General features: G+C 36.4%; 1 protein-coding gene across 1 annotated transcript in view; it reads left to right on the forward strand.

The window, feature by feature from the left end:
- The first annotated feature begins 1,530 nt into the window (after positions 1-1,530).
- LOC129724275 (dehydrogenase/reductase SDR family member on chromosome X) overlaps positions 1,531-17,507 on the forward strand; it is a 28,405-nt gene continuing 12,428 nt past the window's right edge. Inside the window, exon 1 of the mRNA XM_055679008.1 lies at positions 1,531-1,917. Within this exon, the coding sequence (XP_055534983.1) occupies positions 1,737-1,917 (181 nt within the window). The 5' untranslated portion in view covers positions 1,531-1,736. The remainder of the gene's footprint in view (positions 1,918-17,507) is intronic.

Consider the following 17,507-nt stretch of genomic DNA (forward strand, 5'->3'; position numbering starts at 1 on the left):
ATACACTTTGATGACGTTAGTTTCGTGTTCTGATAGTATATTAAGTTTTATTGCAATATTGTATGGGAAACTATATTAAATCTTGCGAAATTTTTTCAAGAGCTCGGGAGTCCCGGGATCCCGGGAATCGATATTTCTGTTCTCGGAATCCGGGAATCCCTGGAAAAAGTAATTCCCAGGAAATCGTTCCCGGGATTGCAAATCCTATTGCTACATTTGCACTACTGTTGTGTCTTATATACCGCAATGCATCAAATTTTGACCACTTAAACTATGATGAAACTTCTTGCACTAAAAAATCAACGAAAAATGAACTTTTTTATCGATCTTTCTATAAAATCTTCTTATATTTGATATTTTTTTCACATTTTGATACGAAGTGCACGGGATAAGGAGCCGCACAGAATTGGGGCGCCTCACGGTGCCTTGAAGTAAAATCTCCTTAGCTCCTCCGCAGCTACTGGTAGTCCCTGATATTTTTGTTTCAGGGTTTTCTAGTTTTTAGAGCGCTTCAGTTAATTTTTTTGTGAATTTCCAATGAATTATTTTCCATGTATTTTTTTTTTCCTGTGTGCTGAGAATGTTCTATGTATTGCGGACTCATACACTTATCTCATCTACTACATATTTATGAGTTTAAATTTTTTAAATGTTAAGGGTTTCAGGAGATATTTAGTGGCTTCCTAAATCTACACATTATCAACAAAAAATCCTGCTTGTGCGCTTCCTATAATAATTCCATAAGCATAATTTATTTAAAAAAAAAATATATTCGAGTGGTTCAAAATATATTGTTTCTACTTTCTTTTAGTAGATCTAACAATATGACCTTGGCGTGATCGATTTTTCTCCCAATGTTCATTCAAATAGAAATAGTACAAATGACCTGTACACTGAAATTCGTTAAATGAACAAATCTTCTTTCTGGTGTAACACCGGCAAAGAAACCGGTAAGAAACGGCGAAAAAATGACTAATTTTACTTCCAAATCTACATAAATTAATATACATTCTATGACCACGTTTTGTAATTTCTCTTCTTTTCAAGCCTCATTTGTATTGCTAGCAGTCAACCACTGGCGCAGAACCGCTACGCATCACGAAACCCCCAAAAACATCAGCATCTCTCGCCCGAAAAAAAAACTCAGCGACGAACCTTGAACGACCAGTCGGCCAATCCGTTCGGCCTCATGTGTAGATCGTCGTGACCATCAGCACGAGGTTGCCTAGAGGTAAAAATCCAAATCGTCTGTTGTTCACGGTGATTCGCGGATAAAAGTCCACAGAGAAAGAAGAAGGCGAAACTCACTACCACGACACAGGCAGCAGCCAGAGCGAGCGCGAGCGCTAGCTTGGGGAGCCGTTGCTGACGATCGCCAACATCACATCGTTGTTGAGCATCAACCACGGCGGTTCTCCATCGGTACGTAGCGATCGTCATAATCGTCAGAACAGTGTGTGGATCTTCTTTGACCCCTCCACCCGATTCTGGAACAGGTGTTACATACAGACGGAGTGTGGCCGCGCGCGTGTCGACTCACAATCGCTGACCAAAACGGTTTTTTTTTTCTATTTCGTGGTTACGTCCGGGTGCACCGTTATAACAACAGTTTCGTTTTCGGAATTTTCAAATTGGCAGTGACCTAGAGCGAAGTTAAACTAACACAAACTCGGTCAGTGTGGTTGACAGTGGTGAAGTGACAGTTTGTTTGTTAGAAGAAATTTTACACCGGCACCATGGCTGTGCTGCTGTTTGCTGGTATCGCGGTCGCGATTCTATTCTCTATTTTCTTCTTCATGAAATCGGGGAAAGAAATGCCGAAAAACTGGTCCCAACTGGTAGCGGAGATTAAGGTGCAGCAGGTTGGATTTTTCGGCATCGTTGAGGACATCTTGCTGCGGGGAGCGAACAAAGTCGGTAAGTTTCACGTGTCATTTTGTTCCAAGCAATTAGCGTTTCTGGCTTCCAATTCACGTGGAACGAAATTTATTGACGTAAATGTTCTGGTTTCTCATGGCTGAAAATTTATCCCGTTTACGAGAGCAGCCTACATAAGTAGTTTCGAATTTAGGCACACCGATTAGAGTGGAAATTGACAATTTTTGCCATGGGTGTTTGAGAGTTAAACACACAACCGGCTATCGTTGGTAAACAAAAAAAAAACAACTATTGACAACCAAGCTCTAATCAACAGTGCGATTTGCAGCTGCGAGCCTAAAACATCGTTTACACCGAACAGCTTTCAATTCAATTTGTTTTATACTCACCGCAGCCGAAACTTATTTTAATTGCAATTTCGAGCTGATTTCTATTTGCGCAACGAATCAATACTGACGCTAGGGTACCGGTTTTCTCCTTGAATAATCGTGAAATATTTCAACCAATTCGAACAAGCTTCGAAAACTGCAAAATCATGCTGCGGTATGTGATTCAAGCAAACCTAGGTTAGATTTTCTGATGTTGCGTACTCAAACAAACATGGATTTTGCGATTTTGGGTCCAATCATACCGTGAAGCTGCCTGAAATCTAATTATTTCTGATGAGCTGGAATTTCTTCAAATGTTAAAAGTTCGAGATCGTATGCCGGAATAATTTTAAAAAGTCAATAAATTTTTTCTTATGAAGCCATCAAAAAGAAAAATCACTTCACTCCCACTTTTTTTGCTTGATATGACTACGGGAGGGGGCATTCCAAATAAATCAACCGGCACCAGCCGAGATTGCGCGGAAGATTTATCGGTGCGTTCCATGACAGATCGCGCGAACTTAAGCACATCAAATTTTTCTGCGACCGCTCTCGAATCGCAATAATTTGTGGCTGCCCAACGAGAGGAGAAGCGAATTTGGCTTGTGGGGCTTTGCACTAACGAACACTACAATGTTTGGAGCTCGTAAGTGTCAATCAAATGCTGCACGTGACAGTTAATGAAACCATGTAGGGAGAATGCCTCTGCGGCGTTAACTTTATTAGGCTAGTGCAGTCTGACTTCTGAGAAGATTATGTAATTACTTTGCGATTCAGATAACGCCGTCGTTGGTATGCTGAAGTTATCACCTGTTAGAAATGCAGTTATCGGTATTCCACTTTACATTTTAGAGGAAAATGGCAAAAACTTTGTTTTAATGTTACTGCCATAATCTGATTGAATTTATTTGATCAGACTACTAGAAGAAAAAAATGCGATTATTTCGTTCATTATCACCATTTTTCATCTTACTACTTATTGAAGAATGGCATATTATATGCATTGAAATAAAACCACCAGAAAAAGAACACTATGAGGCAAGTATGAGTTGCAGAAAATGAAAAATTATTTTGAAATTGTTCGGTAGAATGGTTCTTCTCAAATTTTATTTCACTTATTCGTCAAAGTTATTACCAGAAACACAAAAGTTTCGTTTAGAAAAATTCACTTCTTTTTGGTTATTATTCACCTATTCAAAAATAAAGTAGGTTAATGGTAGTACGTAACAAATAGTAATACGCATGAAATTTAACACTTGGAGTATTTTTCTTTCGCATAGGAATACCTATAATTAAAAGCACCTGAAAAAATAGTACAAAATCGTTTAAAATTTCTCTGGAACTTACAATGCATAGGAAATTAAACACTGAAGATGTTTCATAGACAACAATAATACTATATGAACAAATTTTAAATCAAATAATTTTTAACAAAGTTAGCCAATTTTATTCTACACATATTGGAAAAATGTCGACTGTCGTCTATGAAAAAAACCTTAAAAACGAATTTCGTCTGGAAAACGAAGTAGGTCATGATTAATTACCAAATTCGGCAAAAAAGTATTAAACTTGGAAGAAAAATTTTCTACATATTGCAAAAAATATTAATTCTTTTAATACAACGAATTTTGTTAGGTTCACAAAATCTTAAGCTTTCAGTTAAAAGACCTTTTCTTCATTTTATTTAGGAAAAAACCTTCTTCTTTTATAGAAAACATGATTTTCATCTAAAACAAAATTTAGGTCTTCTTCAAATTCGCAGGAAAAATCTCTTTTTTATTGGAAAAATTACCTCACTTCGAAAGAACGAATTAGTTTACAAAAACTTTTAGGTTAAAAATTATAAAATTTCGCAGAAAAAATCTCCTGCGTGGGTTCAAAAATCATCACATCAAAACAATAAAAAATTTCTAAAAAAATATTTACGATATAAAATATCAGATTTCTGGAATGAATAACCTTTTTCATATTAACGAGTTTTGTCTGGGAAAAGTGTAGGCTATGAAATATAAAATTTCGCGGAAGAAATGTCATTCATAATAAAAAACTAATCGTCTAGAAAAAAATCCTACAAGAAGTTGCGCACAAGACAACTAGTTCCTAACAAGAGTCATGCCTAGATGAAGTCATTAAATATTTTTATTTCAAATATTCCCCAATTTTAAACAACTGCCCTTTGTAACGATTTTAATTCAATTATGTGGCTGTCAGTGTGCTAACATTTAAATAGTTGGAAAAAGCGTTGTTATTCAACCTGAACCTATTCACCAGCCGCGAGGGCAAAAAGAAAATTAACTTTCCACAGTCCAGACACAGCTACATGTGTTGGCTAACGTCGAGTACGCACACATATAAATGACAAAAGTGGAAAGAACTCGTTTACTGATCCTCTTATTCTATACAGATCAGTGCTTTTGCATGAAAGTGAAAAATAGCCACCATAAACGTCAGTGCTTTTTCTACCATCACAAGGAAATATTTTGCTTTAATGAAATGTTCATTCTTTCGTCCTCCATTTTTTCAGTATTCGTAAGAACATCCAAGTCTTCCGTCAGGCGCAGTGAAAGCGTGTTCGATGGATATTCACTGTTTAAAATTTTCTGAAAATTTAATACTCTGAGTTCCATTATGTGAACTGTAATTTCGTAAACTCGGTTTGTGTACTGTACAACTACATTACGCGACTAGTGATGGATAAGACATTTGCTGCCATGAAAGAAATTTTAGCGTTGTATTATGATAACGATAGCAAAGGAACGGTGAATATCATTTATTTGGATTTTCAGAAGATTTTATATCGTGACGGGAACAACGATGCGCGTGAAATATTTCTTCGGAGTGTGACAGCTCGTTTCAAGGATGAAATTCTAGTACGTTTGTAAGGGCACTGCGTTCATTGGAAGTGGAAATTGAAAAAGATTGGCTGCTTTTTTCACAGAATTCCGGTAATGAAAATGATTTTTATCAGCCGTGATACAGATGCAAGCAATCCGCTCGCGAGTTGATCAGAAAAGTCAGTTCTTTGACAGAACGGAATCTTTTGATCGCTTTCAAAAGAACTGGCTCTTTTGATCAGCTCATAGGCAATCCGCTTGCGATCAAAAGATTTTGTTTATTCAAAGAACTCTCGCGTAACTTTTCGAAAGGAGCTTAGTAACAATGAGAGACTCTGTCTCCCACTCAACCATTCTATTTCATTGATTATAACTTCATGATAAGATTTTTCAACGATTTATTTCCACAAATGCATAGATTTTCATATTACCTGGCTCAGTATGCAAAAAGTACTATGAAAAATGTGAACTTCTGCCATCCATTAGTGTGCGTACACGACGTTAGCCAGCCTGTGTGCCTGTGTGTAAACTGTGGCAAGTTGAATTTTTTCTTGCTCTCGCGGCTGGTAGATGGTTATGCATAGCAGAGCAGACTGCCGATGGCAGCTGGTTGCTGAGAGTTCTATTGCAGTTTCGCGCGCCGCTTTTCGCTATGTTAGTAAAGCTTTCCCTTGGCTCTCGCTTGCGGTGTCTGATCATTAGAATCAACTATCAGTTTTTTGCTTAAAGGGGAAAGTTTCCGCTCTTCAAAAAAGAGCTCACTTTGATGAACTTGTTCTTTAGTACAATTCGTAAGCGGATTGGCCACCTCTACTCCACATCAGTCGATCTTAGTTTAGTGTTCTCCAATCGCCTCTAACACCCACTGATCGGGAGCTTCATCCACCGAGTACGGGATCTACCACGGAGTCGCCGACTTCTGTCGGGCTCTCTTCGCTAGTTGCTCCTCCGACATTCGTGCCACGTGAAGAGCCCACTGTAGCATGCCGCATTGCATGCATTTTATCAGTTCAATGATATCCGCATGTTGGTATGCTCGGTCTACTTCGTGGCTTACACGCCTGCGCCACGTTTCATTCTCCAGTTTTCCGCCAAATATTGAACGCAGGATCCTGCGCTCGAAGACTACAAGTGCTCGCCGTTCGGCCTTCTTCATCTACAACGCTCATGGCCGTAGAGTACCACCGGGAGAATCAGCGTCCTGTAGAGTGCAAATTTCGTGCTGGCTCAGCTGACTACGTAAGCCGTAAAAGGTTCTGGTTCTGGCTGATAACCGTCACTTCACTTCGTGGCTAACGTCGCTGTTACACGTTAAGAGAGTGCCAATGTATCACAATCGATATTGATAATTAAAAATATCTTTAGAACCAGCACGTTTTGTTCGATCGGTATGACGTCTTCGACAATGTTGTAGAATAGTAGTCGTGTACTCTCGTAAAAATATAAACAGTAAAAAATGTTGTTTATAAGAAAAAAGAGACAAAAATATATGAGCCAAATACCTCAGAATGATAATACATATTTCAAAATTTATATTAGAAGGGAAAACAGTGATGGTTTTTTGATCATGGAGAAGAATAGCTTTTTTATTTGAGCCTAAAAAGTTTGTTTGACTTATGTGATGTCTTCAGCAATGTTGTACATAGTACTTTTGTCTTTCCAGAAAAAATAAACAACGTCAAATTTTTGTTTTGGAAAAACGTTTAAAAAAATCAGTACACATTGAATATTTCAAAAAGCCCGCTTCCAAAAATTTTAATTTTCATACACACGAACTATGCAAAAGCAAAGCAAAGCCTGGTGCTACATTTCGATTCGGAACTCGGCCTTCTGTTTTATTATACACAGATTTCGCAGCCAACTATAAAGTGTACAGGACAATTGCGGGGCTATCGCTACGATTCTATTAACACCAACAGTCTCTTCCGAGCCGAGACTCGAACCCACGACGACTGGCATGTTAGGTCAATATCGTACCTCGAGACCAGCTGGGAGGGTTTGAACTATGCAATATTAGCTAAATATTCATGGTTATTCAAACTTGAGAAAACAAAAATGAAAATAGTATTATACAATTTGTTTAAATTTTTTGCCGTAATTTTTCTTTGGGAGGATTATTCATCAAAACTAATCATTGTCAGATGAATGTTGAGTGTAAAATAATCAAAATAAATAAACAATACTACCTACAATTTCCTTTCAAAATATTCATAATTTTCAATACAATTTCTGTACAAGCTGTTCTAGAAAAGTTAATCGTAAATCAAATATGACTAATAGTAGCCCAAAATAAGGCCCAAGAGACTTCCTTGAGGTACATGCACTTTAACAGGAATTTCTAAGAGATTTATCATTTAAATAGTTAACCTGAAGAGTGCGGTCTCTCAAGCATACATTTTGTGATGCAAAGGAGCAATTCCACGAAAAAACGGGCAACCAATTCAATCGACCATTTTTGTTTTGGATGGAACTTTGCGTAGATGTTTGTATGGACAAAAGATGCCATTTTGTGCTCATTTTTTGGAAACGTATTCGAAAATGCTATTTTGTGAATGCATTGATGATTACGAATATTTTTAGAGCCAAAACGATTTGTTTGATGTGTATGACGTCGGCAAAGTTGTAGATAACTATTTTGTTTACTGAAAAAAATACACTCTAGAAAAAAAAAAATTCTTGAAAAAAAGTTAAAAATAATTAAAAAATAATTAGGTATCATGTATTTTTTTTTTTCATTAAATCTAAAAAAATAACCTAAACAATGGAACCGGTCCGATCATGGAGATATCAAGAAAAAAAAGTTGTTTTTTGAAACAAATATTTTTTTTTAGATAATTTTTTTCGAGGGGTCATTTTTTTTAGAAGGACAAAATTGTTATCTACAACTTTGCCGAAGCTACTATGTCAATCAAACAAACCGTTTTGGCTGTAGAAATATTTTTATTTTCAATAGAGCACTTTATGAGAAATTAGAAATATTTTTACAGTCAAAATGGTTTGTTTGATTGGCATAGTGTTTTCTACAAGTTTGTTTCAAATATTTATGTCTTTTTTCTCTTGCCTTCTCCATGATCGGACCGATTCCATTGTTTAGGTAATCTTTTGAAGTTTTCATGAGAAAAGATTTTAAAATAATGAGCTTTTTAGATAGTTATTTTTAATTTATTTTAAATTTTTTTTTCAAAAACAGAGTATTTTTTTTTCAAAAAAATGTTTTTTTTTTTCAAAGTTTATATATTTTTTGAAAAAACAAACTTATTCATTAAGCAGACAGTATGTGCAGCAGGTTAAGCGAAAAATAAGCGATCTGGAAATTTGATACAGATTTGGAAAAATATAACGCATCCTGACGGGACTTGAACCCACAATTTCCCTGTATCCATCCTCACATCCTCCCTGTTTATACAGGGAGATTGCGAGTTCAAGTCCCGTCGGGACGCGGTGTATTTTTCCAACTCTGAATCATATTTCCAGTTCGCTTATTTTTCGCTTTCCCTACTACACATACTGTCTGCTGTGTGTTAACGGGTAAAAACCGTTGTAAAAAAAATTAAAATTGATGTCTATAGAAATGTCTATGCAAGTTCTCAGCTAAATCGAAAATAACAATTAAAAAAAACTATTAAAACTGGGACATTTTTGTGGAACTGCTCTATTACGAGTGCGGGTATCAATATTTAATAATCAGTGCATGAAATTTTTTGAAGAATTTTTCTTTTTCGATTGCGGATACGGGTTGGGTACCGGTAATTAGGGAGTATTCCTAATAAATTTGAATCTTCGTAGGATGGTCAACGTGGTTTCGTTTCATTCAATTTTGTAGGAGATTAATTTATGCTGGAATAAGTAATAATACAAACAAGTAAAATTAGCCAGAATTTAACACATTAAGCTCAAATGTCCGTAATTAATGCACAATGGTATAAAAACTAACTTCAGGGGGGAATTTTTGATCTAGAGCTTAATAGCAATATTCTAGAGAAAAAGTTTTTGCTACAAAGTTGTTATATATGATGAAGAGCTTACTCAAAAATTACCAAAAATAAAGATAATCCAAATTTTTGATGCAATGAAATATTTAATTTTTTATGTTTGAAGATTTAAAAAATGTTTAATAATATTGTAGCCCCATTAATGTTAGGCAACTTTGTAAGAAAAAAGTTTTTCCCTATCTTTAAAAAAAATCCGATTTATATTGAAAAACATCTCTTTTGTTCTAAGTATTTTATTTCAATTGTCACATCTAAACTATCTTTGAATGACATTTTGCGCTTTTTAGTACAAATAATTTGCAATGCTGACATCGTAAAAATCTCAAAACAGTCAAACCTGTTTTTGTGCGAGGGATAGGGACCGCACAAAATAAATTGCATAATAAAAAATCATTTGAAACTTCACGTGCAGTTTCAAAACAATATTTCCACAAGATTAGTGAAAAAAACTTTTTTTTGCGGTGGATAGGGACCGCTTAAAAAATTCTCAGTTAAAAATAACTCGAAAGTTGTTAATTCTGATTTAGAATACCTATGAGAACAATTTTAAAACATCGGATTGATAAACGAAACTTTTTTAAACATGCTAATCCTTTCTACCGCTTTCCTTCGTAGGCTAGCAATTCGTGACTTTTCCTACGTAAAACTGGCTCAAATAGAAATTTTTTGACGCAAACACTCATGTAATGCGTTGGAATTCATTCCAAGGATCGGAAAATCTGAATGGCTGAAAATGTTGTCGGAAGTGGTCCTTTTTCATATACCGCAAAAAAAAGCATAAAAACAGTCGCACAAAAAAAATAATCGCATAAAAAAGTCGCACGAAAAAAGTCGCACAAAAACAGGTTTGACTGTACTACTCAAAGTTATAGATTTTTTTTTTTATTCTCGCTTATTTTCTGTCGGTCTAGTTCCGCCACTGTTGTGGCCAATCACCGACGCCCAGGGAGGCGACTCCACACCCAGGACCCTAACTCACGACCCGTTTATTAACGGACCGGCGCCAACGGCTTTACTTCCTCATGCGATGGAAGGCGTGATCCCAGAGATTTTTCGCCTCAGAAAATCTCCCGGTGTCGGCTAGGATTGAATCTAGACCAGTTGGGTTGGTTGTGAGTAGATCACGCCACCTCACAACCATCGACACCTATGTCGGCGGTGGGATTCGAACCCAGGCGTCGAGCGTGGTTGGCGGAGACGTTACCAACCACACTAGGCCCCAGCTACATCAAAGTTATAGATGATTTTGGCAAAATATATGCCTTTTTATTTGCTTGTCATTTTTTTGTGGCGAACAAAACATAAAACACGAAGCACACAGATTTGATTTCTCGGTAGAGGTGAAAAAAATGATTCACTACAGTGAGCGGATCAGAGCGGTTCCGCTCACTAAGGTGAACTAGTTCTTTTTGATTGCTCACCCGCTCTTTTTGTTCAATTTTTTTTTTCGATCAGTATAGCTTATTATCAGGCACCGCAAGCGAGAGCCATGTGAAAGCCTTGCACCCCAAGCACAAAGTGGCGCGCGTAGCTGCAATGGAACTTCCAGCCACTAGCAGCCATCGGCTGTCTGCTCTCTTATGCATAACCCATTCACCGGCCGTTAGAGCAAACAAAAAATTACCTTGCCACAGTCCACACACAAGTACATGGGTTGGGTAATGCCGAGTACGCGAATGTATGTGCGATGAGAAAAACGAAAAACCAGTTTGCTGATCTGCTTAATCTATACAGATGTAGGCAATCCGCTTACCAGCTGATCATAAGGGTCAGGTTTTAGAAAGAAAGAAATCTTTTTAAATGCCGAAAATGTAAAATTATTATAATTTTTGTCATGTTTTCAAATTGAATTTATTCAAATATGAAAAAAAATAAAATATTTTCTAAAAATTCTTTAAAAAAGAGTCGAATGTGCTCTTCAGATTGAGACCAAGAGAAGTTTTTTTTTCTATCTACAAACATAAAAAACTACTTGATTCCATCGAAAATTTGAGTCACCCGCTTCATCATCTTTTTAAAAGAAAGTTTACTCTAGAAAATTACTGTTGCGCTCTAGATCCAAATTTTCCCCTATTTTCAGTTTGTAGAGCATATTTTGCAATGTTTATAAGCCGCAAAACGGCTTATAAAACAAATTCTACATGAAAATAAATTATTAGGATGTGTTAACATGTAATTTAAAAGTTTCATAGATGTGCAAACATTCATTTACAATTGTTCCATGGAAGAATTTTGATAAATTTAATTGTTTACGTATTTGAAAAAAAGAATACTTAATAATACTTATATGTTATGCAAAACGTTTATCTTCTGTGTGTGAAAAATATCAATCATTGCTCTTTGTCATAAATCATAATGTACTGCACTTTTCGAACATTTACAGTAAATTAATAGTCATAGAAATTGACCGAAAACATAATAAACCTGCCACTGAAATAGTGCTTGTTAATGAAATCACAACACACCGTTAATATTTCAGCATTTCACACTGCCTTTATTGCATTGCAGCCGTTAGCAGGGGTCATTCCACGTGAGCATTTCCTGGTAGTGGTTTAGGCATTCACCGTTTTCGTAACAAGTCGAAAAACCGGTTACCTCTAGCATAATCGAGTTGGTGATCTTTCCATATTTATAAATGGATGGAACCAATGGTTTAATAAAACCAGCAAACACACCAGAAGATGCCTAAGCAGTTGCACTGCCAGCTTGCGGTCGAAAGTAACTCGTTCTCATCTCAAGATCAAGCGGGCTGTGTGGGTGATGGACGACGAGAACAGGAGTTTAGAGGAGAGTCAGTCTGTGGTTTTTTTTGTGTGCGACATTATATGCTGGTGTTCTCAACTTAACCCCATTACCATCTACGTCGGAGGTGTAAATCATTTAATTGCCACTTCGCAAACTCTGCCCGGGGGTAGCCAAGAGGCTTCTAATGGCGATGTTCTCGAAGAATGGGCCTTATTTACACGTGAGTGCTGTCTAATTTACGGTGTCTCTCGGGGGGACGAAGCAAATCGATCATCCAGACGACTGTGGCTATTGCTCTTGAGGGAAACTGTTTCACGCCAACGCCACTGGAAATCAATCCGTTCGCTTCGATTCGGCCCATCGGTTGACTAATTTATTCCGCAAGATCCGGACCACAGTTGATTGATGATGCCGGTAATAGGTCCCGCATGTCGACATCAGTGTCTTCGCGTTGCCTCTCCCCGTTCTCCTGGTGCCGGAGAAATGCTGACCACATTTTCGCCCACTGCGTGATGGTCGTCGAACAACTGTGCTGGCCCCACAAAGGTTGGGATGATTCGATCAATAACATTGTGGTTACATAATTAATTGGCGTCTGTGGTAAAAGTGGTGGAATAAAAGAAACTTACAGTTCGGAGGCTGAGTTATTTAAAGCCTATTGGGCTCATTATCTTTTATTTAAATTTCGCAATTTTAGTCCTACTATTGAGATGATACAAATTTTTTGAGCTGTAATAACCACCTGCAAAATAACCAAACACAGCCGAAAAGACACAATGAAAGGACACAAAATATACGAATTCGAATGGGCAAACCGATAAACCCCAGAGGCGATCATCGAATGAATTAATAATAGTGGGCGCGATAGTCACTCGTAAATCCTTCTGCCAGCGTGATTCGCACAACCCGAGCTGCCCGAGGGCAAATCTTTCACAATATCCCCCATTAATGATAATGCACACTGAACATCGCTACCCGGGATGTTATTTCTTTTTCGAGTAATGCATTTTCCAAACCGCCCATCTGCAGTAGGACCGAGCATCGCATTCAGAACGGTTGCACCAATTATTCAAGTCTGGGGACAAACCAGGGAAACATCATAGACATCCGGTTCGATTTTGTTTTTTTGCAATATAACGAGAAACTTTTGTCCAATGCCGTCGAAATAAATAATACACGCAATCACGGCTATGCGAAAATAGCCTGTCCAATTGTTGAAGCAAAAAATGTCAAATTCAAACTCGCGCCTTCAAAAATATGCTATGTTCAATATGTTATCCCTCCTGGAGCAGTGATTTGGGCTGTGCTCCGTCGGCTGGAAAACGCAGCAGAACACATGATGCCACTGCGGTTGGTTTTAATTTTTACCGCCACATTTGTTACCCTTTTTTTTCAGATTTCTTTTTTTGACATTCCTATGGACCATCACTCGATTTCGATTCGTTTTCCATTAAGCGTAAATTGGGTTTATACAAGCCACCTGACAAGGATGGCAACATCGAGCACTGCTTTTACTGTTGTTATCAATTTCGAGGGCACTGCGACAATGTTTGTTCGTTTTTTTTGTTCGTTTTTGTTGAAATTTTAATAATGCCACCAACTTATGTTTCAACATCAAAAGCAATCAAAATATTTAAAATTTTCAGAATATAATAAAAGTATAATCATTTAAAACATCCATCTAGGTAGGTGAATATACATAAAATAAGTAACAATCAGCTTCCTACCGAGCTCGTAAATACACACGAGTACCGAAAATCACCCATTTTAAATTAATTTCCTAGGACAACACGCAGTCACTTGCAATTGCTTTCCACTGGGTTCCAATTGGTCCCGAATGAGGACCGACGTTTGGCGCTGGTGCAATGGATGGTATAATGAAAATCGATCCACATTTTACGACCGAGCAGATTTTTTTACCGGTGTGACACCTGAAAAAAGGAAGGAAAAAAATTCCTGGCAGCTATTAGCGGCTTTTCACGGATGTGATTCCGCTTCTCGTGAAGCCTGCACTCCACCACTTTTGTCAATATTTACAAAGCATTAATTGCCACATATGTGCTCAATGGTAATCAACAATTAATGAGTTGTCCGGAGTGGTAGTCCATGTCTGAAACCCAACCGGATTGTGTTTTTGTTGAGATGGAAAAAATAGCGTTCTGCTCTCAGTTTATCAGAATCCATTTTTTCCCTTTCGCGTTTCCGTTGTTACCAATATGATATTGAATGTTGCATAATTTAAAAGGTGGTACTAGTCGTTTTATTATTTTTTGTGGCAGTTTTAGAGTCAACAAAAATGATAAGGCAAAAATGGCACGAAAATTTCGCGAAAGACAATACAAAATGGTAAAACAAGAACTTAATAGTGACAAAAATAAATAACAGAATGGCATAAAAAAAAAAAACAAAAACAAAAAATACAACACGTAACATACAGAAAAAGAACACCGAAAAATAATAACAACGACTCAACAACAACACGAAAATTCAACAAAATATTAAACAAAATGGCATAAAAATTATACAAACGTGGCAAAAAAGGTGGAAAATAAGTTGGAAGGCCGAACAATTGTCCTGGAAAGGTTACAGAAATGAACGAAAATATTTTTTTTTATTTAGGCTGATACAAATTTCGAATTCTTTTTATGTCCAAGGTTATCAAAGTTAGCAAAGGGGGTGGCAAAAAATAAATATCACCGAGACGAAAAAAAAAAAAGATATATCTTTGCTCAAAGTTTGCGTGCAAGTTATGACGAGTGTAATTTGCACTCAAATAAATGTTGAAAAATAACACTTTATTTTCATTATTATCTATTTCGCTTGCCTTTTGATGACACTCTCTCAGTCACTGGACTTGTTTTTTGCTTAATTAAGCATTAATGCTGTCGGAAAACAAATAAAATGAATAAAACGGTATGAGCATATATTTCTTCCCCTTCCAATATTCAAGATTTTTGAAGGGGGGGAAGTGACATAAAATGAAGATAAGATTTGTAACGGCCTCATTGAGTCAGTAGTGAACCTGTATTAAAATAACACTGACATGGTGCAGAAAGCTAGAAAATTATTTGAAAGTTGCACAAAAATATAAAAAATGGCACGAAAAGCGGTGGAAAAATGAAAGCCACGACAGCAAGGTAGACGTAGAACTTGCCATTCATATTACCAGCAATGTTTTGTTAATAACAAAAACTTTTATCCAATGCGTATAAAGTAACTCTAAAAGTAATGTAATAACATTGAAAGAAATGGCATCTCAGGTCATTTTCAAGAAGTTGACTTTCAGTTTCCAAGATGGTCAAATACCATCCCATATGAGCATTACCGAAATTGGGTTGATATTCATAGGCCTAAAATCGACCCCAGTTGCCATTTTGAATCTATTCGGGATTTCCAGCTTATTAACCAGAGACCTTGCGGTCATGGCTTTGCGTAAAACCCTTCCATTGTTTACTAAAGGAGGTGCCGCTGCACCTACCACTGATACTGCTACCACCAATGCCGCTATTAACTCTCAATCAAAGATTCAATTTGTCCTTAAAAGGACAACTTGTTGTTTGATCTTATATTGGATATGATGCTTTTCTAATAACACAATGAAAAGCTGTTTTCATACTGGAAACTTGGCGGCTGGCGGATTTTGATTGCCAACACCAAAAAAACGTTCGTGTGTTGCTAAAATGCGGCAGAGGTTTCCATTGGAGGAAGTGCCAGCCAGTGCACCTACCGATGATGCTGCTACCACTATCGCTGCTACCATCCACTGTTAATTAGTTAAGACCGTCCTAGTGGCCAGCCACCAGTAAAATGATTGGTTTGAGCAAAAGCAGACATCTTCTATAGCCCAGAAAGTGCATTCCTGGTTAACTAGGTGTTATCAATATTTTGTCGACCGTGTTTGGAAAAGCAAGCATTAGGCAACCAATTCTGAGATCGAAAATATCCAAGCTTCCTGGGAGACGTAGTTCTAGCTTAGCTAAGTTCAGGTAGACTCCGTAGTTGGTCGAACCAACAAAATTGCAAAATGAATCAGAATAATGATGCTTGGAATTAGCATTACATTCTCATTGTGCAATTTTCGCTAGTTTTCAAACTTCCTGGGAGGTATAGTTTTACGTTAAAAGGCGCAAAAATGAGAGGTAGTAGAAAATGTTTTTTTTTTCATGCAACGTTATTAATAGACGTTACCAAATTGATTCATAAAGATCCATTCGAATTCGGTAAGGGTTATATAGAAATCCAATTTTTATGTCACTTGCTATTTGAATGAACTTAATATTAATGCATTGAGGATTAGGTTAAGGTAAAAAGGATTGACTTTTTCAAAGTTTTTCATTTATTGTTTATGTTTATTACCGTTGAATTCTATCATATTTCGTAAGTAAAACTTTCGATTACTTAACTTTATCGAAAGGTAAAACCATTCACCTTGAAAATTTGGGGACATTTGACGTTCAAATGAACAAATCAGAGTAATGAGCTGAATATAGGTGTTGAGTTGAATATAGAAACGATTATTCTATATTTCAATTAATGTTTTAACCAAAAATTACTACCTAGTACATCAAAAATAACTACAACATAATTTTACTTTCTTTCTTATTTATTCAAATACAACAAAATGTTCATAATAAAACATATGATTCGATTACATACAGGATTCGATTATATCGTTAAAATATAGAGACTGTATGTAATCGAGTCTATTACAAAAGTTCACATCAATGGACAACGTAATCCTAATTCCCTTACAAAAAATCGAGTCCGACGTATAATACAACACTAATGCATAAACGGCAAAAAAAATATTGCAAATAAATCTAGGTTGGTATGAAGGTGAAAAGTATAACGTGCATAATCAGAATAGCATAAAAATTAAACAAAAATGTCAAAAAAATTGTTTTCCCAGAGTTTATACAAAAATATCACAAATATGGCACAAATATAACGTAAAATAACACAAAAATATTACAAAAAGCACACAACATCGGCATTAAAATATCTCAAAAATGGTAACTATACCGAAAAATCAGCACCAAAACCGTGGTGCAAAATTGACACACAAATAACTCTAGACGGAACAAAAATGACTCGAAAATAACACAAAAGCGGCATTAGCCGTGACAAAAAAAAAACAAAAATGTGACACCTGAGAAAAGAGCAACTTATTAAAAAAGGTAAAAATGATCGGAAAAAGGTGTGAAGAGAGAATAAGAAAATACTAAATATATTTTAGAAGGAGAATGAGATTTTAAACAGCCATCAAAAAGGTAATAAGGAACATCGAATTTGAAGATATATTTGCAAAGTTTAGCTATATACTTGAAATAAATAATTATAAAAATGTCAGAAAAATGGCACAAAGATGATAGTAAATAGAGTTGAATTGGCACCAAAATAGAGCAAGAGTTGCACAAAAACCAGTCAGTTTCCATTTTATTCCAAATTGTACAAAAAATATCAGTAAAATGACATAGCGAATACAGAAATTCGGCACGAAAATAGTTTAGAAGTTTACAAACCACATAAATTGCTTGGCCCGCAAAAACCCGAGACGGAACTTGTTTGAAAAGGGTAGTTCTCAGCATTGCCGTGGCCAATTTGGGAAATCTTGAAATGTTATTCAAGGGAAACAGTAATTCTAAGTTTTGGGAAAAGGTACCACCCCTCTAGACCCCTCCCCGTTTGCC

Source organism: Wyeomyia smithii, chromosome 2 (assembly GCF_029784165.1).
Source record: "Wyeomyia smithii strain HCP4-BCI-WySm-NY-G18 chromosome 2, ASM2978416v1, whole genome shotgun sequence".
Classification (NCBI taxonomy): domain Eukaryota; kingdom Metazoa; phylum Arthropoda; class Insecta; order Diptera; family Culicidae; genus Wyeomyia; species Wyeomyia smithii.